This window comes from Equus caballus, chromosome 24 (assembly GCF_041296265.1).
Source record: "Equus caballus isolate H_3958 breed thoroughbred chromosome 24, TB-T2T, whole genome shotgun sequence".
Lineage (NCBI taxonomy): Eukaryota > Metazoa > Chordata > Mammalia > Perissodactyla > Equidae > Equus > Equus caballus.
Window position 1 is genome coordinate 31,628,802 of NC_091707.1, and position 26,407 is coordinate 31,655,208.

Here is a 26,407-nt window from a genome sequence, read left to right on the forward strand (position 1 = left end):
TCACCAGCCTCAGCCACCTGCGGTCACTGCCGAAGACGTCACCCTGTCCCTTTGGCTCTCCCTCATCTCAGAGCCTCCATCATCCTTCCCATAACACAACCCTTCCTCCTCCCCAAGTCTCAGTTTTGAAGATAATGGACCCGAGCAGCGAGAGGACTGCTCCAGGGTGGACCAATCGCCTGCGGGCAGGGAAGATTCTCGGCGCTGGGTGGGATACCCACCGCTGCGGCACCAGCCACCTCGGACCTCCTGAATTACGAACGCAGCCTCCAGCCCCGCCCCAGGGCGCCCGGCCCCGCCCCCAGCGCGCCCGGCCCAGGCACGCCTTGTCGACACGAGGCCTCTTCGCCATGCCTGGGCGGAGCCGAACCCTCAGTCCCCGCCCTCTCCGTAGGATCCACCCTATTGATGTAGACAGACAGAAACTGCGTCCAATGAGAAGGAAGGGGCGGCCGCGATGGCCCTATCCGCTGCGGCAACACAAGAAACGGCGCAACTAACTGGCGGACGCTCTAGGTTGGTCTTTCCGGGTCCTTCCACGCTTCGCTGGTGTTCCTGCTGAGCCCCAGCGTGAATCCGAGGGAGAGGCGGAAAGGACCCTCTAATCAAGTGAGTCTGTGCCCGTTTGGGTGACCGTTGGGGTTGGTCCGGGGGCTCCTGCTGCGTCCCCCTCAGAGCCCAGGGTGGGATAGGGGTGTGGGGGAAGGCCCGAGAAAGGGGCGGGGAGGAGCCGAGCACGTGGAACTCAGGCCTGACTGTGGCGTGGGCGGGGGCTGGGCCGGCGAGCTCCGGGCGGGTGGGCTTCGTGGGCGCTTGGAGCCGGTCTGTCCTGTCGAGTCGGATCTGCAGCGGTAAACACGGGGGAGGGGAACCCCGAGTGTCGGGTCGAATCTGCAGCCGTAAACACGAGGGAGGGAACCCCGAGTGTCGTGTCCGATCTGCAGCTGTCAACACGGGGGAGGGAACCCCGAGTGTCGTGTCCGATCTGCAGCCGTCAACACGGGGGAGGGAACCCCGAGTGTCGTGTCCGATCTGCAGCCGTAAACACGGGGGAGGGGAGCGCCGAGTGTTGCAGCTCGGTGTCTGACCCGAAGGCGCATTTTTCTAAACCCTGATGCTGAAGGTGCCACCCAGCACCTGCTAGTGGCTGGACTGCGGGCCCTCGGCGGCGGTTTACCTGGAAGCTCAGGTTGTGGGTGACTTTTTCAGGCAGGTCTGCAGAACGGCTAAGGCGTGTCGGGCGCTTTCCGCGTGCCAGGCGCTGCGCGAACAGCTCTCCAAGCGTTAACTGACTTTTCTGCGCACCAGCCCCGTGAGGTAGGTAGTAGTCCCTTTGTCGGGCTTAGAAAGGGGCCTGATGAACTTATTACCTGCCCCAGGTAACTCACAGACTAGTGAGTAGTGGAGCCCTGGGTTGAACCCAAGCTTTCCGAGTTAACCTGCACACCTAGTCGTGTGTTAGTGACAAGGCCACCTTTTCTACCCTAGCACTTGCGGGGTTCTGGAAGCCTCGTCGTGCCCTTCTCTGACCTCAAAACCATGATACCCCCTTCCCTTTGGTGGGCGTGGGGTGGTCCACAGACATTGTCTTGTCGATCAGACAAGAGGGAAAGGAAACTGATGCGACAACGTCCTGGAGGAACCAAACAAAATCCCATAGCCCCAAACTTTAGTTTTAAGTAACACTGACCCTGGTGCTTGAGGCGGTGTCCCGTGAGTAGCCAAGCCCAGGGCCCACACCAGCAGGGGTGGAGCCTTTTGTCCACCACCCATTGTCTTTCTGGGCACGATTGTTAGCCCGCTCAGGCTCAGTTTCCTCATTTGTAAAATAAAGTTAAAACGCGGGGTGGGCATGGCAGGCTTCTCCTAGAGACGGTTTTCTATTTGGCTTTAAAACCAATGGCCTTAGGCTTTCCACATCATGGTCCCGTCGTCTCTATCATCTGAATTCCCCTGTTGTTCGACATTAAGGATGTTTCTCCCTTTTAAATATTATAGTACTGCTGTAGTAAATCTTTTTTGTTTTTGAGGTATATATTTCACATACCATAAAATTTGCCGTTTTAAGGTATACACTTCGAGGGGGTTTTGTAGTATATTCGCGGGTTGTGTGACCATCACTACGATCTTATTCCCGAACATTTTCATCAGCCCAAGAAGCCGCCCTGCGGCCGAGGCACCTTGGAGGCACTGGAGCTCCCTCTGGGAGGTGCGACCTGGGGCGAGGTCCAGCCGGCCATCTCCGGCCTGCACCGTAGGGATCCTGCGGCCGGGCCGGAATGGCGCCTTGGGGGAGGGGAGGGCCAGTTGTCCTGGCCCCTGCGGGACGCGCCAGCATTCCGGGGAGCTGGGCGCCGTCTTTGCTGCTCCTGTGCGGGAAACTGCCAGACCGAGCGGCGGAGCGGCCCCAGGTGAGCGAGCTGCAAGAGCAGGCCTCTCCGGAGAGCCCGGCTGCGAAGCAGGGCCTGAAAGACAGCGCAGGAGTTTGCCAGACTTAGGGGTATCGACATGCCGAGGTTGAACGACTTGCAGCCAAAGGAGCGGAACCGTGGAAAGCTCCTGGAACCGTTGTCAAAACGAACTGGACGACGTCAGCAACATGAACGCAAGGAGTGGAGAAGCTGAGCAGTTCCCGAGATGGGAAAGGACAAGGCAGCAAGCCGTCGATGGACTTGTGTTTTACGGCAAAACCCACTTACAGAGAGCTGCCCAGACAGCTCCCACCTGGAGGAAACCACTGGCAGTTTGGAAAAGCAGCAAATAAAGGATATTAAGACTGTGTTTTCAGAGTTTATCACTGTTGAAATGCTCTTCACAGCAAAGCTTTAGACGTAAACACTGATACCTACCAAAATATGCAAAAGATTGATGAGGAGGATATTCGGAGGTTTTCAGAAGCTCTAGGTATCCGCCAGATTATCCATCTCATTTAGATACTGCAAGAGCAGATTCAGGGGTGCCTTAGCTAAGTGTGTGTCTGGAACAGGGCAAGTGTCCACCTATCAACTAAGAAAGGATCACCAAGCAGAGGCGGAAGAGTTAGATGTTACAGAAGAAGAAAATTAGTTCTCCTAAGTACACTTTTCGTTTCCATTTTTGTCTTAAAACGACTCAGAATCCGGGATTACTAAATTATAAAACTGTGTACAAGCTTACTGTGTTAAACTTCAAAATGAAATGCTAACTGAAAAGAGAAAAAATTAAACTTATGCTGACCCAAAATGAAAGTTTTAAAAAATATTATACACTGAGTCACGTCAACCTCCTACCTAGTGATCTGTGAATTTATTATAAGTCCCCCCTTCTTTTAGATTATGAATTTCAAAGTATTTCATATTAATGCACTGTAGCTGGCTGGGAGTCCTATAGTAAGTAGATAACAGAAACTAAAAGATCTGCCTCTTCCACTTAGCTTCCTTTAGGTTGACTCCAGAAAAGCATCCTGTCTAGTTGTTCCAATTAAATATGAATTCTATTCCATGAAGCTTTTTTTTTTTTTGAGGAAGATTATCCCTGGACTAACATCTGCCGACAATCCTCCTTTTTTTGCTGAGGAAGGCTGGCCCTGAGCTAACATCCTTGCCCGTCTTCCTCTATTTTATATGTGGGACGCTTGCCACAGCATGGCTTGCCAAGCGGTGCCGTGTCCGCACCTGGGATCTGAACCAGCGAACCCTGGGCTGCCGAGAAGGGGAAGGTGCGAGCTTAACCGCTGCACCACTGGGCCAGCCCCCCCCATGAAGCTTTAAGTAAAAGACAAGTTTTCTTTTTAAACTTATACCGAAACATCAAGTTTCATTATTCAGTGTGTAAATTTATCTTTCAAGTGTGTAATCAAAACAATAAAAGAAATAGGACACCAATATATCAGTTTTACAAATGCATAAAGCATAGGTTTTAATTTAAATGAAAGTCACAACCCGATTCTGGTTTTAAAACAAGTAAAGCTGCTGCATATATTAATATGCAGTACTACAGCTTTTGGAAAGCTAGTAATTTGGTGGAATGTTGCCTAAGAAAACATGAACAAGTACACATGGAACATCATAAATCATTTAAAATTCTGTAGAAATTTTACCAGCCTACTACCTAGTTAATAAAAGTGTATAATAGTAACACTTTTTCCTGAAAATATGAAACAGTTAAATCAGAGCCCTTATCAACTCGTTTGGGATAACTAGAAAAAGCAGTTATTCATAACAGAAAAATAGCCTTTGTAGAAGCTTTAAAAAAAACAAGGACCCTTGTACCAATTGTCACTCTCCTTTCCCTGCCTCCTCCCCTCCCGCCCCCAACCCTTGGAAACATATCTCCCTATCGCTTGCTTTCTGTCTCTCTCAATTTGTCTCTTCTAGAGATTTGGAGGTTTCATATACATTGAATCATACACTGCCCTTGTGTGTCCAGCTTTTGACTCAGCAAAATGTTTTCAGGGCTCCTCCACATTGCCACATGCATCAGTACTTCATTCTTTTTCTTCTTTTCACTTCCTGTTGCATGGATGCGCCACATTTTGTTTACCCGTTCATCAGTTGATGGGAATTTGGGTTGTTTCCACTCTGGGGCAATTATGAATAATGCTGTCGTGAACATTACTGTCCAAATTTTTGTGTGGCCATATGTTTTCATTTCTACTGGCTTTTGCTGGGTCCTGTGGTAACTCTGTTGAACCTTTTGAGGAACTGCCAAACTGTTTTCCAAAGTGGCCACAGGATTTTGCGTTTCTACCAGCAGCGTATGGGGGTTCCAGTTCCTCCACATCCTCACCTCGCAGTACTTAATCTGTTTTTTATTATAGCCATCCTGGTGGGTATGAAGCAGTATCTTATTGTGGTCTTAATTTGTGCCTACTTGATCACTACTGATGTTGAGCATCTTTTGGCCATTTGTGTATCTTTGAAGAAACGTCTTCAAATTTTTTGCTTATTTTTTAATTGGGTTATTTTTCTTGTTGAGTTGTGTATATATTCTGGATACTAGATCCTTGTCAAATACATGATTTAAAAATATTTTCTCCCGTTCTATGGGTTGTCTTTTCACTTTCTTGATAGTGTCCTTTGATGCACAAAAGTTTTTAATTTTGGTCAAGTCCAATTTATCTTTTTTCTGGTGCTTCAAGTGTCTTATCTGAGAAACCATTGCTGATCCAAGATCATGATTATTTATACCTCTATTTCCTCAAAGAGGTTTATAGTTTTAGATCTTGGATACATTTGAGTTAATTTTGTATACGTTGTGAAGTAGAGATCCAAATATGTTGTTTGCAGGTGAATGTGTAGTTGTCACAGCAGTTGAAAAGATTATTCTTTCCCCCATTGAATGGTCTTGGACCTTTGACAGAAATCAGTTGGCTATAGATGTATGGGTTTATGTCTCCACTCTCAATTTTACTGCATTGATCTGTATTTTTATCCTTGTGCCAGTACCCATGACTTGATTACTGTGGCTTTGTAGTAAGTTTTGAAATTGGGAAGTAGAGTCTTCCAACTTTGCTCTTTTTCAAGATTGGTTTGATTAGTCTGGATGCCTTGCATTTCCATATGAATTTCAGGATCACCTTGTCCATTTCTGCAAAAAAAGGCAGTTAGAGTTTTGATAGGGATTGCACTAAATCTACAAATCCATTTGGAGGCCATCTTAAGTCTTCCAATCCATGGCATAGATGTCTTTCCATTTATTTAGGTCCTCTTTAATTTCTTTCAACAGTGTTTACAACCGTTTTTAGTGTACAGGTTTTGTACTTGTTTTGTTAAATTTATTCCTATGTATTCTTTTTGATGCTCTTGTAAATGGAATTGTTTTCGTTAATTTCATTGTCAAATTGTTCATTGCTAGTGTGTAGAAATACAGTGATTTTATATATGTCTTGTGTCTTGCAACCTTGAGTAACTCATTTATTAGCTCTAATAGTTTTCTTGTGGATTCTTTAGGATTTTCTCTGTGTAAGATCAGGTCATCTGCAAATAGAAATAGTTTTACTTCCTTTCCTGTTTGGATATCTTTTCTTTCTTTTTCTTGCCTAACTGCCCCTGGCTAGAACTTCCAGTACAATGTTGAACAGAAGTTGTGAGAACAGACATCCTTGTCTTGTTCCTGATCTTAGGGGAGAAGCTTGTGGTCTTTCATCACTAAGTATGAGTTAGCTGTGGGGTTTTTGTAGATGCCCTTTAGCAAGTTGAGGAAGCTACCTTCTATTCCTAGTTTTTATCGTGAAAAGGATATTGAATTTCATCCACTTCTCCATCTATCAAGATAATCGTGGAGGCTTTTTCCTCATTCTATTAATATGGTATATCATGTTGATTGATTTTTGTGTGTTGAACCAACCTTATTTTCCTGGGGTAAATCCTACTTGGTCATGTTGTACACTCCTTTTTATATACTTCTGGATTTGGCTTGCAAGCATTTCTTGAGGACTTGTGTCTGTGTCCATAAGGTATGTTGATCTATAGTTTTCTTGTGATGGCTTTTTCTTGTTTTGTTAACAGGGTAATACTGACCTCATAAAGTGAGTTGGAAAGTTGTAGTAAATATCTTGCATGTGATCTTTCCAGTCTTTTGGGTTATTCTCTCAGGATTGATTCCCAGAAAGCATGTACATTTATAACGTACTTGATAAGTATTGCACAAACATTTTCCAAAAAGTCAAATCGTGTTTATTTATTGTTAGAGATTAACATTACTTCTTTCCAGAATAATGGTCTCTGAGAAATTCTTCTTCTTTACTCTTTCAGGTATTTAAAAGATTCTCTGAAAGGCAGAGCCAGGCTCAGCCTTCCACAACGCATCTTATTTTATGTCTGTGCCTGGCAGAGCAGCTCCAGAGGAGCTAAGAGTCAGCCTTTTGCCCAGCAAATTGTTATTGAGCGCTTCCTGCCTGGAACAGGGTTTCTCAGCCTCAGCACTCTTTTGGGCTGGATAATTTGTTGTAGGGAACTGTCCTGTCCATTAGCGGATGGTTAGCAGCATCCCTGGCTTCTCCCCACTAGATACCAGTAGCATCTCACCCTTCTCCCCCAAGTCGTGACAAACAAAAATGTCTCCAGATACAGTCAGATGTCCCCTGGTGGGTAAAATTGTCCTTGGTTAAGAAGCGCTGGTCTAAAACTGATATGTGCTGGATTTCATATTGCTGTCTGATAAAATTGCCTCTTAACTTTGAATTTGAATCTTCACTGTATATTTGGCTTTGGATCCACTTTTGTCTCAATGTGTGTCACGACATGCTGATGACTTTGAAATCTCTATCTTTTTCCTTGTTTCCTCTCTGAATTCCCAGACCTTTATGTACAACTGCCTGCCTGGGTGTTCTGCAAACATCTTGAGATTGGTTTGTTCAAAATCAGACGTATTCTCTTCTGCCCGCCCCCTGCCCCAGACTGCTTTTCCTCCTTTATTCTTGGTCTCCCAGGTCAGGACTTACTGGTTCTCAGCTCCTCTCTCTCTATGTCTCTTGTGAGATTCAGCTCCTGAATCTGAATTCGGGCTCCTCTGTCCCAAGCACCCCTTTCATAGTTGGTGGGTTCATCTGACCTGCTTGCTGCGGAAGTCCTTACCTTCCAACTCGTTCCTTCCACCGCTACCTTTAAAGTGCCCTTTCCGATATGCAGGTCTAATCATGTCACTGCCCAAGCACCTGGAGCCCTCATGATCTGGGCTTGCTGCCTCTCCACCTCATCCCCCAGCCCCTTGTACCTTAGGCCCTGGGCATACCGAACTGCTCTCAGGCCCCTCCCCCACCTCCTTGCCTGACATTCGTACTTCAGGCTGCGGTTCAGATTGTCTCCCCTCTGGCCCTTCCACTCAGAGCAGTCACTCCCTTCTCCCACTACGCCTGGAGAGACCCGGGTCTTCACCCACCCGATGCACTGCAGGAATTGGTTCGTGTACTGTCTCCTGACTGAACAGTGATGCCTTGAGAACAGGGACCACAGCTTATTTTTCTCTGCCCACTCACCAGTGCCTGACATGAAGTGGGCCCTCTGTAAGTGTGTGTTGACTATCAAATGGAAATACCCAGAGTAGAAGGAAGCTAGCTGGGATTTAAAGTAACTGTGAGGACTTTTGTGTCATTTCTTAGTTCAGTGAACATTTACGTAGAGCCACCCGGGTCATGGGTGCTACGAATAGAAAAAAGAACAAGGCAAGTTCTTTGCCTTAAAGAACTCACCTCACGTGTAATGCGAGACGGGAGTACAAACAGTTCAATTCAGAGTGATAGGTGCGAGCATAATCCGTGAAGTGGATATTGAGAGAGAACTACGTTTGCATTTGGGGAAGACACACTCCCCACCCCTGAAATAAACGTCTTGAAAACACGAAAAGATACCATTTCTTGTTACCCTTAATCCTTTCTGTATTTGCTCTACTTCTATTTATTGTGACTTTTTAAGAATGACTTTGACTTGATCTCACTTAGTAAATGAGTGGTTGTTGTCAACCCCGCTGTCCTATAGCAGTGCCTGAACCTGTGCTTGTGTGAGCTGGTGGTTTAGACATAGTCTCGCTGGCTCACCTGTTACTTCATGGTTGAGTGTGTCCTGATCGTGCAGCCCCGTCTGGAGGATAATGGTGCCGGCAGGCCGTGGTCCTGCCTCCTAATGGGGGAGCTGAAGCCTTTGATTCAGCATCACGTGACCTTCGCTGTATTCCTGCATTATTTCATAATTCAAGCAAACTGGAATCCTGTGTGCAGAATATGCAATGCAAAGAAACTTTTTTCTTTTTGTAGAGTTGGTAATAGTAATAATGATCTTTACGTGAATATGGCCTATTTTTCTACCAGTTTTCTTAACACTGGCCATACATATTTCCCTTCCTAGTCACAGTGCCTTTTAGCTTGTAACTTAACTAGGTAATAAATACAACTTTATTCTTAAATAAATATTAAGATAATTGATCCATAGAGAAATCCATGCATGTGATATTCAGGAGCCGTTAAAGTGGTTGCTTAGGAAAATGAATGAAATCATTATATTATTGGACAGGGGTGGGGATAGTGATATTCTTTACAGAGAAGGGAAATATACATAGGAAAAGCAGACTGGGATGAACTTGGAACCTCTTGAGTTGCTGAGTCTGTGAAAATAGACGTGAGGTGCTGGCATAAGAACTTGACGCTCAGGAAGGATGCTCGGGATTGGAGGTGAGCCTGTGTTGGCAGATGAGACGGTGTTAAGTCTGGAAGAAGAGCATCTAGCACAGAACAGTGGAAAACACAGGATGGGTGACCTAAGAAAAACTGGAAAAGGATGGATTTGACAAGAAGAGAACCAAGAGAAAGATATCCCAGAAGCCAGTGGAAGAGTGAAACTTCGTGATGTCACTTGTTGCAGGAACAAGGGCTAAGAAGAGACCACTAACTTTGGCACATGGGTGATCATTGGTTAATACCTGAGCAAGAGCTTTTCAGCAGAAAGATGAAGCTGGAGGAGGCCTGACTGCAGCGGCTTGAGGAGTGATTGGGAAGCAAGGAAGTGGAGTGTGTGCATGTAGACCACACCCTCAGACTGTTTCTGTGCCTTTTGGCCTAGAGATGGAGCACATACAAGTGAAAAACCCGAGCATGTTTATAAGCTGAAATGAGGGGGGAGGTTGATGAAACGTATATGGGAACAGACGTCTGCGGAGTCTGAGAAGGAATGAGGTCAGCTGCCAGGCGGGATGGGTTTGCCAGGAAAAGGTGCAGGGATGCTTTCTCCAAGGGGGAAGACGCTAAGAATTAATAAAGGCAGATATTCGTGGAGGGGTTGGGAGAGAAATTGGGTATTCATGTCTGGTAACACCCCCCTGTGAGGTGGGGAGCTCTGCTGTCTACTAAAGGTGACTGGAAGGAAGTGGGAAGGGTTTTAGGAGAGTGTAAACACCCAGGATTATCGAGAGTGAATCAGACTAAGCATAAATAAAATTAGGTCAATTTATAATGTCCCGGCAGAGGATGAAAATGAGACGTTTATGGTGGCTCTAAGTCTGCATGGCTGTATAGTTTCCTTCAGTAGTGCTTATTAATTCTGGCACAGGACTGGAGAACAGCTGGTTAAACTAATCTGGGCTGTGGAATGGCCTAGTGCAGGAAGCAGACTGACTCTGAAGCCAGCAAATCAAGGACTTTGTTACAGAATTGGTGAAATGTTTGGTTACCTACGTATTATACTCACTGAATTTCTCTTCCTTTTCTTTGTATCATATTAGCCCCAACTCATAATCATAGGTTGACACAGAAGTAGTTGAATAAATGCTGAAATCTGAAACGTGGGTCTAGACTTCTGGCGCTCTGTTTGATGTTATGGTATTTGAATGTAGTTTTAAAATCTATTCGGTGAGCTGTCATCCTTGTCTCTAATGAGTGGGAAAAACTCACCAGGTGTTGGGAATGCATGAAACTCACAGCACCTGGTCCATGTACCACAGTTGAGTCTTTTTTTTTTTAAAGTGCTATATAATTTTTTATTTACTCTTTTTTTTTATTAATGTTATGATAGATTACAACCTTGTGAGATTTCAGTTGTACATTTTTGTTAGTCATGTTGTGGGTACACCACTTCCCCCTTTGTGCCCTCCCCCCACCCCCCCTTTTCCCTGGTAACCACCGATCAGATCACAGTTGAGTCTTTTTTAAGAATTCCTAATGTGATTCCTAGTGTTAAAACTGGTAATGTTTTGATGATTGTGATAGATTTAGTCTATACGAGATAAAACTTTAAAAAACCACTTGGAAAGTCATTAGAATGTCACTGTCATTAAGTGGTTTTATCTCATTCCTTATTTCAAAACATCATGTGCACATCTGTCCCTTTAACAGCAAGGGGACTTCAGGAAGTTAAAACACCCTTTATTAAGCACATTGAGAAGTCATGCACATTGGCCCTGTTTGTGTTCACGTTTTTGGCTGTTCAGACTATATAGGAGAAAGTTTTCACTGTCATCGCTATTCTCTATGAATAAGAATGTGTGTGGATTGAAAGAAAAATAATTATATGCCCTGGTGTTACCTAGTAAGGCAGAGAAAGAAGAAGAACTTGAGAGTTCTCATGCCAGGCTCAAACTGTCACCCTAAAGTAATTGTGAGAGTGTCGGCACCTCACATGGTGGCCCAGGGAATGGAGGTTAACATGTTTTCGGTCCAGGTGTCAGCTGTAAAGTAAGAGAACTGAAGCCGGAGAGGTGGCTACAGAAGTGTTGGATTTTGTCGGTGTCTCCTTTGCAGGGGTGGCTTGGTGTGGTGGCTTTGATGATAACCCAGGTTGGGCCATCCTTTTGCCTTGTTCTGAGCATGAAGGAACTATCAAGAAGCAAACAGAAGAGAAAAGCACATGCGCACACGTTTGTATGTAATTTTCTTTTTTTCTCTTTTAGGAGCAGAAATGAGTGAAAGCAACTGGCAGAGTAGAAGACATGAGAGAAGGAACCACCGGCAGTACCCTTGGTTCAGGCAACATGGTTCTAATAGGCAAGTGCTGTTGCCCAGTGCAACAATGTTCTTCCATTTTCCAGCACCTTGCGTCCGTGTGACTCTGGGGGTCTCATCAAAATGCAGGGTCTGAGGTGAGGTCCGATGAGAGCCTGCATTCCTAACAAGCTCCCAGGAGTGTTGCTGCTGCAGGTCAGCCTGCCTGCCACACTTTGGGTAATGAGATGATGGCCACACTCTTGTTCCTTTTCAGAGTGACCATGACTTCTGGCCGGAGCGTTAGGCATAGGCTTAGAACTAGACATCATCTAATGTAACTGGAGAGCTGTTTGTCCACTTTGTAGACTTTTTTTTCCTCTCTCTCTTTTTTGTCTTTTCTTCCAGCCAATGAAAATAGGTTTCTGGCAACCTAATTTCATTAATTCAGCCCAAGTCCTCACAAAGGCTCTCTATATAATACAGTATTTACGAAACACAAAAAAGGTATAAAAGAATAGTAAAATGAACACCATGTCACCACTGCCTCACTTAAAAAATAAAACGTAGTCTATACTTAGTTGAAGTCCCCAGTATAAACATTTTCCATGCTCTAGTAGTTTTTCTGCGTGAAGGATATGCAGTCCAGTCTCACAACGAGACCCCACTGCACCACCCGCCGGGAGACGGCACCTCTTCGTGGTTCAGGGTGCCGGCACGGCCTCTGGCCAGAAGTCTTCACGCAGCTTCTCCTCACCAAAGGAGACCCATAGGCCAATTGCCACACTCCAGGCCTCCTCGTGAAATGGACAGAATTCAGGGCCGGCCCCATGGCCAAGTGGTTGGGTTTGCGTGCTCTGCTTCAGTGGCCCAGGGTTTCACTGGTTCGGATCCTGGGCGTGGACATGGCGCCACTCGTCAGGCCATGCTGAGGCGGCATCCCACATGCCACAACCAGAGGTACTCACACCCAGAATACACATCTATGAACTGGGGGGCTTTGGGGAGAAGAAGGAAAAATAAATAAATAAAAATCTTTTTAAAAAAATGGACAGAATTCTAATTCTGTCAGACGTCAGAAGACGTCAAATACCAAGATGTTTCTCTAGAACAGGTTAACCTGAACAGTAACAGAAAGCATCAAAATGTTGTGGAAAGAACAAGGGCTTTGGAATTAGGAGGTCTGGGTTTGACACACTGCTTTTTTCTGTGTGAAAGTGGGCAAGTTACTTAATCACTCTTGAGTCCCTCTTCTGGTACAAAACACAGCTGGTGCTTCTCGTGTTAGGTTCGCAATCACACATGTAAAGCCCCTCACAGGCTGCCTGGTCCTGAGCGGGCCCTCCGTGCATGGTGGACCTCAGCAGGTGCAGAATCGAATCTCTTACTCTAAGCCACGAGCCCAGACTTGACCCGTATTGTAGAAAGGTCAGGACAGGGCCCAATGTTTGTATGTTTTGTGAGGAGAACCATGGATACTTTCTGGGCCCCAGGCCTTCCCCTGAGGGTACAACCTGTAGCAAAATGTGATCTGAGAAGAGTCTCAGCTCAGCTTTGGCAGAGTCACATGGAAACATGCTGGACAGCCACCCTCTGGGCTCTGGAAAGAACGGAGTTGCAGTCCTTGGGCTAGAAACGTAGATGTTTGCCATGACATGTAATCCTGCCTCCTCGTGCAGCTGATCACACATGAGCTGCCTCAGGAAGCTCTGGGCCATAAAGAGGAGAGTGAATAATTTTCTCTGAAACCATACATAGTATTTTTTTTTTTTTAAAGATTTCATTTTTTCCTTTTTCTCCCCAAAGCCCCCCGGTACATAGTTGTATATTCTTCGTTGTGGGTCCTTCTAGTTGTGGCATGTGGGATGCTGCCTCAGCGTGGTCTGATGAGCAGTGCCATGTCTGCGCCCAGGATTCGAACCAACGAAACACTGGGCCGCCTGCAGCGGAGCGCGCGAACTTAACCACTCGGCCACGGGGCCAGCCCCCATACATAGTATTTATAGAGAAAAGAGAGTTCTTTTATTCCTTCAACCTAGTTTTGCAGTTTGTGTTCCTTTTGCTGGGGTGGGGAGGGGAACTTCTTGATTTTCAAGTAGATTTTATCCGGATTCTAAGTTACCTCTTTTGCTCTATCATTGTACCCTTCAGGCTGTCACTGCCCCAGAAGCTTCTTGAGCTTTGCAAATCAAGTGTTTAAATAGTGTCTCTATCCCAGCGTTACTGAGCAGATCGCCTCTCTGCCCTGAGCCCCACTTTCTCCATCTGTAAGGTGGGGCAGCCAAGGAGAATTTAAACTTTTGGTACTGGTGAATCCAGTGAAATTCACCTGGCCTTGTAACTGCTGTTCAGCTGACAGATGAGCCCAGATGGTAAATTCTCATTGGCAAAGATTTCTGTTCTCCTTTTCACCTGGAAAATTCCAACAGACCTCACAGAATGCTTAAGTGAGGAGATAAGAAAAGAGAATTACCGTGACTTCCATCCTCTTTTAAAAAAAAAAGAACGAGAAACCGAGACCTTGCCCTAACTTTGATGTATTTGCAGTAGGTAAACTGCTTTCAAGGAAAAGAGGAGTCAGTGCTCCCCAATTAATCAGAAGGGTCAGAGGGTCGGGGTGGAGGCTGCGGAACTGCCTGAGCTGCTTCCTGCAGACCCCACAGTCAGAGTGGCTGGAACGCAAGCCCTTCACTGCAAGTTACCCTGACTGTCAGCAGGTGTAACACCAGGCCACAGCAACGCCTGCAGGATTCCGGCCACGGCGATGACGAGGCCCCGTCGACTTCATCCAGCACAGCTGGCAGTTCTTCCGTGCCAGGTAAGCAGTCTGCTGGATAGGACTCCTCCAGCCCTGCCCGTGGGGAAAGATGAAACCTTGTCCTGCCCCGTCATCGGGTTATGTCTGCTCTGGCTGCCCTTTTTCCTCAGCCCTCTGTGTCACTTGCATATGGGTGCACTCTTTGTGTCAGCAGCCCATTTCTGCCTTGGAAGAAATTCTGGGAGCAAGTTGAACACGAACAGGAGGACCTGGGTGTATCAGGAATGGCGATCCTGAGGCACCAGAGCCTGAGGGGTGATTTGGCTCCCCCAGGACTGCCCTGGGTCCAGGATGGTGGGCAGTGCTGGCCCACCTCTTGCCCCTCAGAAAAGACAGGCAGCTGTGAGGGGTGGTGGGCAGGCCACTGGCCTCCTTACCAGGTGGGTCAGTTCACAGTGTTAAGTTGAAGTGGATTTTATTTCTTGTGATTAAAGACCTACCAGGGTATTACTTTGACCCGGAAAAGAATCGCTACTTCCGCTTGCTCCCTGGACATAACAACTGCAACCCACTCACAAAGGAGGGCCTCCGGCACAAGGAGATGGAGAGCAAAAGGCTGCAGCTGCTGGAGGAGGAAGACAAGCAGAGAAAGGTGGGCTCCACACTCGTAGGGGCCGCCCTGTCCCCTCCACTCCTGCCAGCTTCTGCCCACTGCTGACAGGTGGCTGTTAGATGCCCTATGACTCTTAGCACGTGCACCTGAGGGAGTGTGGTGTCGAATTGTCTGTGGCAGGCACCTGATGAAGAGAATAAGAACGGGCGAGAAATCCCCTCCTCCCTCCCCCCTTTCCTTATTTGCTGTTTCATCAGTAATTCTAACATTTCGTCCTTCCCGGAGGAATCTTGGGAAGCAGCATGATACAGTTTCAGTAACTGTATTTTCAGTAGAAAACCTGGGTGTGTGGTTTGAACCTGAGGGTTCCTTATATCCCTTCTGGGGATTAGATGCCAGGACATTGTGATGGTTATGGGCACCACAGAACGGAAAATCCAAGCCCCAGGGTCAGCACAGGTGGAATGGAAAGCGTGATGCGGACCTGAATGTCCAGTGCCATCCTGCACTCACTAGCTCAGTGGCTTCATCTCCCCGGGCACAGATCACAGCGGGGCTTGCACAGCGGCGCTGAGCATACTTCCCAGCTCACACCTGCCTTCTTGGGATGGGCTCTTCCTCTGCCAGGGAGAGGAGCAAAGGAGACGGTTGGAGTTTTAATGCATATAATTTCTGCCGACTTAATACCCGTTTCTTCTAAAAACATTCTCCATTGTCCTATAACATAAAACTTCATTGAATCTATCTTTTTTCTTTTCTTTTCTTTTCTTTTTTTTTTTTAGAAAATAGCCAGGATGGGATGTAATGCATCTTCCTTGCTACAAAAAAACAAGCTGGGTTTTCTCAATGTCACCAGTTATTGCCGGTAAGACTATGCCTCATTACGTTTTCTTCTTGGATATTCTTATCCTATTGTTTCTGTGGTCCGAGAATCTACTCAGGATAGACCTCGTAGCTTCTCTGTGAGGCGTCTTCACCATCAAGGGGCTCTAGCTCACACCTTGCCTTCTGCTACTAAAACTAGCCCTGAGAGAACCATTCTCCCTCCAGAACAAGGAGAGAAACTCCTGCAGGAGGCCAGAACAGGGGGCATCTAGGCAGAGGAATTGGGCAGAAATTTCCTAAGATGTTCTCTCTGTGTTACTCTTAAATCATTTTTCGTTTAGTAGAAGGTCCTATAACTTCATTCCTGTGAGACTTCTGCCTCCTTTTCCCTTTCTGATAAGTTGTCACCAAAAACGGAGCGTTAAATGGATGTATGTGAACTAAACATTATCTGCATACTTGTGATATCTGATGTAACTAAAACCTGTGAGATAGGCTGATACTCCCCCCAGTTTCCAGAAGAAGAGACTGAGGCTCCAAGTGGAGTGGTCTCTTCAAGGTAAAGCTAGAAAGGGCAGAATCTGTCTGACTAATGCCTAAGCTCCTAACCCCAGCATTCTGCTCCCTCCTGCAGTGCGTGGACAGGTGAAGAAACAACATGAGTTTGGGTGGCTTATAGGGAGCACAGCTCTCATCTTGGGGCAGGGCCCCCTTTAGGGAAGGCCAGCCGTGCAGGAGATATTAGCCGGGGCAGGTGGTGCATGCCTCTCCTGTATTTCCCTCCTCCTGAGAGGGAAAAGCATTAAGGGAGGTATAGGAAGATACGTTCTTCACCCTAAAACGTATTTTGTTCTTAGTGGAGAGGTAGCTGGGACGCAGGAGAGGGAAGGGGCAGTAAGATGGGCGACTGCATCCCTGGGCTCTTTGTTAGCTCCGTGTCCTTGAGGACGTTGCTTCATTTCTCAGGCACGTTCTCTTCGTCTCAAGAGAAGGAGCGGTACTAGATGGTCCAAAAATAAATCCTTTCCGTTCTAACTCTCTGACCCAGTCAATGGGCCACCTGTTTCTTTGCCTTAGTTTTCCTAAGAGTTCTAAAATTGAGATTATTGGGGATCTTGCTCAACTCCATTGATATGGAGAGGCTGAGCAGGGGCCATGGTCTTCAGGGTGTGGGATAGGGCAGAGCCCGAGTCGTCCTCACGGATACCGAGGTGTGGCGTCCATGCCCTCCCTGCCCCCCTTTTCCCCTCTGCAGTTTAGCCCATGAGCTGCGACTGAGCTGCATGCAGAGGCAAAAAGTCCAAATTCAGAGCTCGGATCCCTCCGCTTTGGCAAGTGACCGATTTAACCTCATACTGGTGAGTGGGAGGGAGCTCTCTGTGGGTGCCAGGGGTATGGCTGCCATCCCCTGACACTTCGTGGCTTAGCATTGGTTTTCATCAAGCCTAGCTGTGTAGAAGCCAGTTGCCATGAAAACAGATGGCATCCTCTTGGTTTTTTCATTTTAACAAGCACCTACCAGCTAGCCGTTGGCAGATGCTAAGCTGGCAGGGCAGGCTGTGCTGTGACCATCGTCACCCCCACTGCAGCTCTGTCATTTGACATGAGAGCCTGGGCCTACCACATATTGACTAAGAACCATCACAGTGACTTTCCCTGGGATGTGTTGTGTACACAACTGAAAAGGTACACATTGGACCAAGGTACACAGTGGACCACGGACTTCTCGTCCTTCTTATACTGGGGCAGCATGTGGTGGCTAAACCTGAAGCTCCAGTGTTCTCCAGTGGCAACGGCATATTACTCCCTTGTTTGCTGTGCCTGACCTGAGTAGCAGGGGCCTGCGGGCCACTGTCCCTCGGCCTGCGCATCCAGCACACCTCCATCACACCATTTGCAGGGAGCAGAAAGCCTTCTCTGCTTTTGGTTAGACCTGAGCTGGAAGCCAGGGCCAACTACATGAGCCCAGGGGCCAGGGAACTGTTGGCAGAGAACCAGAGGGTCCACTGCAAACAGGAGGAGCCAGACCGCTGAGCTCGAGTGAGAACTCAAGGCCACAGGGAGCCTTGTGGCCTGCCCTGCTAGCCCTGTCCTTCCTGGAAGCCAAGGGAAAGCCAAGGAGAGTGAAAGGACACGAAATTCCTTGTGATCTCCTGACAGGCCTGGAGGCTGCAGCCACAGGATTGACCTTTGAGGTCTTGCCCCAGGAGACCTCAACAGCAGAGCCTTTCCACATCAGGGGTGTTGGGGGCCAAGACTCACATTGTCTCTCCTGTGGCTTTAACCCCCCCCACTGTGTTTGGGGGTACAATTTGACCTGAATCAGTAGAATACTTTCTTGCAGTGGGCTCCCCTCAGGAGCCCCTTCCTTGGGGCTCTTGGGTAAACTGGCTGGAGTGTGCGTGCTGCTTAACAGAGCCTGAGCTCCCCCAGTCCTCCTGCCTCGTCTTGCACAAGCTGCGGGCTGGCCCTTGGAAGATCTTCCCCAGCACCCAGAGTTACAGGTGACTAGTTGGCCACTGTGACGAGAGGATGGGCCTGGGCAGTTTGCCACCCAGAGACCAGTTTTTCAGATCTGAGTCTAGTCCCTGGTAAGGATTCTTCAAGACCATAACCGTTCTTCCCGAGTACACCTGCGGAGTGAGTGCAGTTTCGCCAGACTCCAAACCCACTTGTGTTTTGTGTTATATTTATAAATACACATAAAATACAAAATAGAGTGTTTGCTTTGAAGTAATTATTAACCACCTTCTTTTAATTAAAAAAATCTTAAAAATAACCCACACCCCGATGCAGTCTTCTCTCTCATCATTTTTTGTCAGTGCAATGTCTTTTTTTTTTACCTGGTGGTAATCATAGTGTGTGGGTGACAGGAGGACAATTTTGTATCCTTGTTTTTATTACTTTCTGGCTAGAACTAGCATTTCCCACATTGCTGTGTGGCTTTCATGGTGGCCACCTGCTCTGTCACCATGTGGCTCATCTGAACAGTTTCTCTGGATGGACATTAGGACTCTGCCAAACAGCGAGTGGGGTCACTGTGGACTGCAGACTTCCTGGCAGGGCCCCTCACTGCTGTCCTCGTCCCTGCTCCTGTGTTGTGAGACAGACGCCTCTTAGCTTTGCCCAGCGATGGCTGTGCTGAGTAGTGACAAGTTAGGTCATCTCCATGCTCCCTCATGGACGGGAGCTCTCACCAGGTGAAAACACACAGGGCACGGGGGCCAGGAGAGATGGGCAGATGGTCTTAGGCAGCCTGCTTGGCTCAGCCTGCAAGGTGACCTACAGTCCGTTTTCGCCCTCCAGGCGGATACCAACAGTGACCGGCTCTTCACAGTGAATGATGTCAAAGTCGGTGGGTCCAAGTACGGCATCATCAGCCTGCGCGGTCTGAGACCCCCCACGTTCAGGGTGCATATGCATGAAAACCTCTACTTCACCAACCGGAAGGTACGTTGCTCTTCCGTTGTGCCTTGGAACCCCCTTTGCCTTTGGATCCAGGGGCACTGCAGGAGTTGGCCAAATTGAGAGAAGAGGAGAGAACTTGGTGAAGAAGGCAGGGTGCGGTTACCTCATTTTCCCCAGGGAAAAATAGAATTTTAGGTCCCGCAAACCCAGAGGGGAAGAAAGGGCCTCAGGAGTTTCTTATTTTGGTAGAGAAATGGCTTTAGATGGGGGAAGGCTTGAAGCAGTGTTTTTAACTGGTCATGAGGACCTTCCTTCCAGGAGGGTCGAGTCGATCCAGGGCAGCCCACCCACGCACGGAGTCCCTAGAAGTGTGCTGACAGCTTGGGTGGAAGGGCCTCCCACTGTGTCAGGACGATGCATTGGTCACTCAGCCAGTCTGTAGCTGACACTGAGGTTTACGTAAGTATAAGGAGCGTGCTGTCTAGGGGGTACCCTTTAAATTGCGGTGGGGTGACGGTTGCATCTATGAGGAGCTGTGACTTTCTGTTCTCTTGGGACATGAGCCACAAGGTGGATACAGGTTGAAAGTAGATTCTGGGTGAAGTGAGGTACAGAATGCCTTCAGGGTTAGGATTGTCCCCTGCCATTGCAGAGAATTCATCCCCTGGGGGGTAGACGAGGTGTCTCACTATGAGGCCCATGCCACTGATGAAGGACTGGGCCTGGGGGTTACTTCCTCCCTGTCCCCTTGCAAGGCTCTGCATGGTAGTGCAGGGAGCTTCCCTGTTCTCAGATTGCTTGTTCTAGCCCCCTTTAAAGGAGCAAGATCTGAAGAAAAAAGTCACATGTCCACATCCCCACAAGTTATTCCACAAATAAGCTTTTGTCTGTTTCTCCCCATGAGTTGGCAGTCAGACCAATCTTTTCATCTTGCTGTGTGCTTCCTCACCAGGTGAACTCCGTGTGCTGGGCCTCACTGAATCACCTGGATTCCCATGTTCTGTATCTTTTGGCAGACGAAGAGGTTTGGTGGGCAGGTCACACCCTGAGGTTAAAACAGTATGGAAGCAGGCCTGGTGGTGCAGTAGTTAGGTTCGGCACACTCTGCTTTGGCAGCCTGGGTCCGCGGGTTCAGATCCCAGGCGCAGACCTACACCACTCAGCAAGCCAAGCAGTGTGGCATCCCACATACAAAATAGAGGAAGACTGGCACAGATGCAGATGTTAGCTCAACAACAATCATCCTCAAATAGAAGGAGCTAAGATTGGCAACAGATATTTGCTCAGGGCCAATATTCCTCACCAAGAAAAACCCCAAAAGAATAGTATGGCGTTTCTCCCGTTTCTGTGGGCAAAGGAGAGGGTGAACATCCGCACAGCTGGGTTTAAAGAGTGCCGTCTATTGTAGCTGGACGGCTTGCCCTCTGGTGGTCATTCCAGGTAATCGTCAGGCTTTTGTGCACCTGCTGCTGAAGTTCGTGGGACATTCTCCCTTGACAAAAATGGCGCCTTGTTCAGACCTGCACTCTGCGTTTTTTCCCAAAGAGTGGTGGGGGTTAGACTGAATTCTTTCTACACTTTCTGGACTCTTCGTTAACCTGCAGCCTGTTAAAGGATTAGATCTACGATAAGGGGCCTGTAGGTATCATACAAAGTTTGTGTGTAACCTGGATGTCAGCCATGGTAACTGAAAGTGCACTTGCGTAAGGACTCTTCCCACATCCTCGCCCTTCAAGCCCGGAAGCAGAGGGAGTTTCTTTAGGAAGGAATTGAGCTGCCCAGCTGCAGTGTTCTCACTTAGAGTTTCAACAGCCTCTATACTAGAGATATTTAACATGGGGCTTACCACCGGAGGCACTGTGACACGCACACATTACACATTCAGACCTTCAAGGATGTTGCCTGATTGCTTTGCAGAAATTTACATTTTTCCATGAGAGGTTGTGTGTGTTCATTCCCACAATGTGTATGTGTTTATTCCGCTCACATCTACTGAGCATATCCAATCCCTGTGGAAGGTGCTTGAAATGAGTGGCTCAACAGATAATCAGTCTGTGCAGTGATGCCTGTGGGGCAGTTGGGTGGAAAAGGGATGCAGGATTCGGGCCGCCTTCCTGGAGGTGGTTCCCACATGGGAAGGAGGGGATGAGCTCCCCTCAGAAAGAAGAGTCAGGAGAGAGCTTGGCACATTGGGCAGCAGTAAGGTGTTTGGTATCCATGATGCCTCTGGCTGGCTAGGTTGCAAGACTGAATCCTGGGGGCTGTGGCATGCCCTTGGAGGCTTGTGACTGTGGAGTCATTTCTTATATAGCAGTTTAGGTGATAGGCTGATGAGGGTGAGGCCTCAAGAAGACCGCAGTGAGACTAAAGAGGACAGTGGAGAGGGTGTGACCTGATGGGCAGGAGTGGAGGAGGGCACAAGTCTGAGAGGCTTAGGATCTAGGCCAGGGAATCTCGGTGCTAGGAGAAGGTCTGAGGATGGAACTCGAAGAGTGGTGTTGTGGAGGCCAAGAGGAATCATGTAGTTAGAAACTGTGCTCCATGGCCACGGGGCTAGACTGGAAAGTGTTCATCAGCTTTAGAAACTAAGGGCCCTTTGGACACCTTGATGGGAACATTTCAGTGGAAAAGTGACTGTCAGACCTGGGTTACAGTGGGTTGAAGAATGAAAGCAAGGCAAGTAAGTGGGGATAAACACAGGTTCCTCTTGAGAGAAGTGTGGCTGTGAAGGGACAGGGAGCAGAACCAAATCAATCGGAAGACAGACACCCAATACAAAAGTCGGCAAAGGATATAAAGAGGCAATTCAAAGAAAAGCAAACTCAATGACTTATAATCAGATGACGGTACATCCAGTTCTAATAGTCATGGGAATCCAAATTAAAATAATGAGATGTTATTTTATACCCATTCAGATAAGCACAAATTTTAAAAGTCTACAGTGCCAAGTTTTGGCAAATGTAGAGAATGGGGAAAACTCTTGGTATGAATAATGAATAAAGTAATTCAACCACTTGAAGTTGAAGATGCATGCAGCTTACATCCCCACAATTCCTCTTCAGCTTAGACACTAGAGCAGTGTTTTAAAACCACAAGTCTTGACTTATCAGGGGCCATTAAGTTAGTTTCTGAGTGGCCTTTTTTTAATGAAGTAGACTAGAAAATACGTGTTTCATATTTAGTAAGGGTAAATATTTCATGAAACCTTTGTTTCAAATGTGTGTGTAGTGCATTGTAGTGTAAAGTTAAATTCTTACCATGGGTTTAAGAAACACTGCCTTGGAGCCTGCCGTTGTGGGAGGGAGACAACAAGAGATGCTCCTTCCAGCAGCAGAGCAAAAAAAAGAAAATTGAAAATAACCTCCATGCCCATCACCAGGAGAGTGGATAAGTTGTGATATATTCATACAGAGGAGTGCTTCATGGTGAAGATGCGAGAACTGGAGCTACAAACATCAACACAGATGAATCCAGGAGACATTGCAGACTGAAAAGTCGTGGAAGATGCCATTTACATCTGTTTTAAAAACATAAACAGTTCTTTATATTGCTCACAGACAAGTGCGTCATGGAAATAGTATAACATGGCCTAGAACTCGGACCAGTTTTAGAAGAGTGAGTCTCTGGGTGGGAGAGGAGAGAAGGGAGAATTGGACTGGGGAGGGGTCAAAGACAACTGTTAAATGTATCTCTGACAATTTTTTCCTTTAAAAAAATCTGAAACTAAATATGGAAAATGTAATATGTTAAATCTGGCCTATGGGTGTTATTCTTACAATTCTTTGAAAGGGTAGTAATGCTCATTCCCCTCCCAGAGGAGAGCCTTGTGCTTGACTGTCCTTAACAGCTCTTCCAGCCTGTGCCTCATGGGGATCGCAGAGACTCCAGGCTGTGCCACCCTGCTCCCAGCCTCGCTGTTTGTCAGTAGTCACCCAGGTACATGGGCCTTTTCCTTGGACGAGGAGGTGCTCTGAGGGAGGTCTCTGTCCTCTGCCTCCCAGGAGCTGCAGCCAACAATAATTTAAGCTCCATGGCAAAGCCTTGGAGAGGAGGAGTGGGAACCCCAGGCTGGGGGAGCCCAAGTGAGAGCCCCAGGGTGGGAGAGTCTGCAGAAGCGCCTGTGGGAGGCTCCTTAAAGCTGACCCAAGATTCGTACCAGAAGTGTGTGCATCCTCACATCTCCCCTTCTTCTGGGTCATTTCAGCAGCCGGAACAGTTAAAAGTGTAACCAAAGCAAGAGATCGGAATGTTTATTTGGGCTGCCTGTACAGATCATTCAGAAAACATCTTTTGAGCTCTTACTGTGTGGCAGGTGCGATCAGAGATACTTAGATTCTGTTCGGCTGAAGGGACTTGGCCTTCTCCTTCCTGGCAGCATTCTGTTTGTTAAGTTTTCAGTCTTTCAGAGAATTAGGATCAATTAGACAAGGGTCAGGCCTCTAAGAATGCAGGTTTCAGGCAGACCTGGCATGAATCCCGGCATCACCCCTTACCAACTTGAACAGGTTGGTTAACTTGTGTACAGTGAAGGTAATCCCTACCCCATCGAGTTACATGGAGCATTAAATGAGGTAGTGCCCACTTAGCCTGCTGCCTGGCATTTCATCATACAGCAAGCTTATGAGGTAGGAGTATGTATTATCACCCAATCTTACATATGCAGAAACTAAGGCAAAGAGTGTCAGAATTTGCCTGACAAAACTAATCTGTGGTGTTAGAAGTCAGGATGGTGGTTTCCTTTGGGGAGGTAGTAAGGGGAGGAGACGTGAGGGGTACTGGGGTACTGGAATGTTCTTAACCTGGGTGGTGGTCACGTGGCTCTGTTTACTTTGCGATCACTCCTTAAACTACATACATATGATTTACACCCTTTGTGTATGTGTTGTCAGTAGAAAAAAGTTTATTTTAAAAAATGTTTTGCTTACGATCACCATCTAATAGTGAGATCTGGGGTTGAAACCCTCTTAGCTGGGACACCACACTGCCTTCCCGATCGCTGTTAGTACCTGTAACACTGCTGCTGGGAAGTTAGGACAGATCAGATATTCGCTCTCAGAATAATCACTTTTGAGCTGGGCACCCAGCTGAGTGAGTCTTTTTTGCTACCACAAAACCCACAGTGGGGCCCTGAGCAGCTGTTCCTGGAGGTTTCCCAAATCTCATGGGCCCTGGCCTGGCAGTGTGCAGGAAAGATCTCCATCCTCGAGGACAGCCATGCTTTACAACCCCTGTCCCCTCATCAGGAGACCGGCCTGGCATGCTGTGCAGTTTCCGCATCCCCGGGGCCTGGTCCTGCGCGTGGTCCCTGAACATCCAGGCAAATAACTGCTTCAGTACAGGTGAGCTGTGGCTGCCTCCCAGGTCCCCAGAGGAGAGGGTTGAACAGGCTCTGGACCCCTTATCCAGCAAGTGACACTTGTCTCTCCACCCCATGTGTCTCTCAGGCTTATCTCGGCGGGTCCTGGTGACCAACGTGGTGACGGGACACCGGCAGTCATTTGGGACCAGCAGTGATGTCTTGGCCCAGCAGTTTGCTGTCCTGGTGGGTTGGATTGGGAAGGGCGTAACGTAAAGCCTCCCAAGGTGAAAGTTCTGCTGCATTGAAATTGGATTCCTCTGTGTGCCGTCGAGTCCTCCTCCCATGTAGAGAAGAGGGCGTCGGAAAGGATTAACGGGTTGCTTCGTGAATATGTCTGCACTGAGTGAAAGGTGGCTGATCCAGAAAGGCCTGGCTGAGTGGCCTTTAAACCCTTCCTGTTTAAGTGAATTGTTAGCAATTCTTGAGTACTTGGATTAGCCAGCAGGACAAGTAATTTTTTAAATTAAATCCCAGTTTATAGCACTTAATAGTTTCATACACTACTTTCAAATTACACCTTATAAAGTTAAAAATCAAAATTGTAGTCATTGCTACATTTCAGAGAATTGCCCCATAGAAAATGCCACCTTTCTTTAAAAGTGTAGAGGAGGGAGCGTGCCGACCTGCTTTTGGCAGCAAGCATGGAGTTCTTGTTCAGGTTTCGTCAGCCGTCTTCCCCCTCTGTTTGGGACCTCACGTCTTGCCTGGGTCTGTCATCCCTCCTCCTCCATACTCACCACCCCAGGTTCCCATCAACGACTTTGGTGGAGACAGCTTCAGAGTAGGGCCTGAGTTGCCAGTGCAGCCAGTGAGGGTGACACAGGGGGTCCAGTTCTCTTACGCTTTCACAAGGAACCCTTCCAACTCGTCTGAGGCTCAAACCCTGACCAACCCACGTCCACCCGAACCTCTGACCAGTAGCTGGGATGGGGAAGGGTGGCAGGAGTTGTGTTCTGGAGGGCACACCCCTCCCAGCTTTAGATGGAGGTACCAAGCAGTCACACTTTCCACAGGCTCCTCTGCTGTTTAATGGCTGTCGTTCTGGGGAGGTCTTTGCCATTGATCTGCGTTGTCGAAATCAGGGCAAGGACTGGAAGGCCACCCGCCTCTTCCACGACTCAGCAGTGACTTCTGTGCAAATCCTCCAAGAAGAGCAATCCCTGATGGCGTCCGACATGGCTGGAACGGTAGGGGTGGCACTGACTTTCTCAAGCCACTGGAGCTAGTGGTCCAGAGTGCTGCCAGGTGGAGGAGCTCTATGGAAGAGACCCTCATGCCAGACAGCAGCAGGGGAGAGGCAGCCAGAGATTAGGCAGGTCTGGTCTGGACAGGGCATCTACTGCCCACTGGGAGCCCAACTGGTCTAGACAGACGTGAAACTGGTTCTGGTCTTTTTGATGAACTCGAGGGCTGAGGAGTTGGAGATTTAGATTTTCCTAATCTGAAGAGCTCTTGGGGTATGACCTTGCCCTCTGGGCCTGGGGTTCATGTGTGTACCTGCTGGACTCCCCGTAACAGCCCCTTGTGCTTCTTCCCACAGATCAAGCTGTGGGACCTGAGGACCACTAAGTGTCTGAGGCAGTACGAAGGTCACGTGAATGAGTATGCCCACCTGCCCCTGCACGTGCATGAGGAAGAAGGAATCGTGGTGGCAGGTAGCTGGAGAGGGGGAGATCCCATCCCATCAAGTACTATCCCTTAGGGCCCCCAGCAGCTTAAACAGCAGTGGGAGAAATTACTCCAAAACAGAACCGAATAAAGGGGATTGTAGACTGTTGGGCAGGGAGACTAGGTGGGACGTAGATAGTAGATATTGCATTACTGGTAATAGATATTAGTAAGCCACAGTTGACACGTCCACCAGGTGGACAGCCCTCTGTCCCCACATCAGTGAGCAAACATCACCTAGGAAACAGGCAAGTCAGGGCAATAAAACAGCAGCTTGGCGGACCTGGGTGTGGCATATAAGTGTTCACCGGGTCAGCGTTCAGTGTGACCCTTATCCTGTCGTGCAGCTGTCCTCTGGAAAACTTGGGCTCCCTGTTCTTTGTGCTTGTA

General features: G+C 47.8%; 1 protein-coding gene and 1 pseudogene across 9 annotated transcripts in view; both read left to right on the top strand.

Moving 5' to 3' along the window:
- The first annotated feature begins 282 nt into the window (after window positions 1-282).
- DCAF4 (DDB1 and CUL4 associated factor 4) overlaps window positions 283-26,407 on the top strand; it is a 28,361-nt gene continuing 2,236 nt past the window's right edge. Inside the window, exons 1-14 of one of the 9 annotated variants that reach the window (XM_005605295.4) lie at window positions 283-609; window positions 1,210-1,317; window positions 11,356-11,449; window positions 14,104-14,204; window positions 14,639-14,796; window positions 15,540-15,622; window positions 16,838-16,940; window positions 18,889-19,032; window positions 19,943-19,992; window positions 22,847-22,926; window positions 24,234-24,329; window positions 24,435-24,532; window positions 25,363-25,536; window positions 25,890-26,004. In XM_005605295.4, coding sequence (XP_005605352.1) covers window positions 11,364-11,449; window positions 14,104-14,204; window positions 14,639-14,796; window positions 15,540-15,622; window positions 16,838-16,940; window positions 18,889-19,032; window positions 19,943-19,992; window positions 22,847-22,926; window positions 24,234-24,329; window positions 24,435-24,532; window positions 25,363-25,536; window positions 25,890-26,004 — 1,288 coding nt within the window. In that variant the 5' untranslated portion in view covers window positions 283-609; window positions 1,210-1,317; window positions 11,356-11,363. The other 8 variants (XM_023628044.2, XM_070250025.1, XM_070250027.1 and 5 more) reach the window with 8 other exon arrangements.
- Window positions 2,142-3,194, top strand: LOC106782518 (CBY1-interacting BAR domain-containing protein 1 pseudogene; annotated as a pseudogene).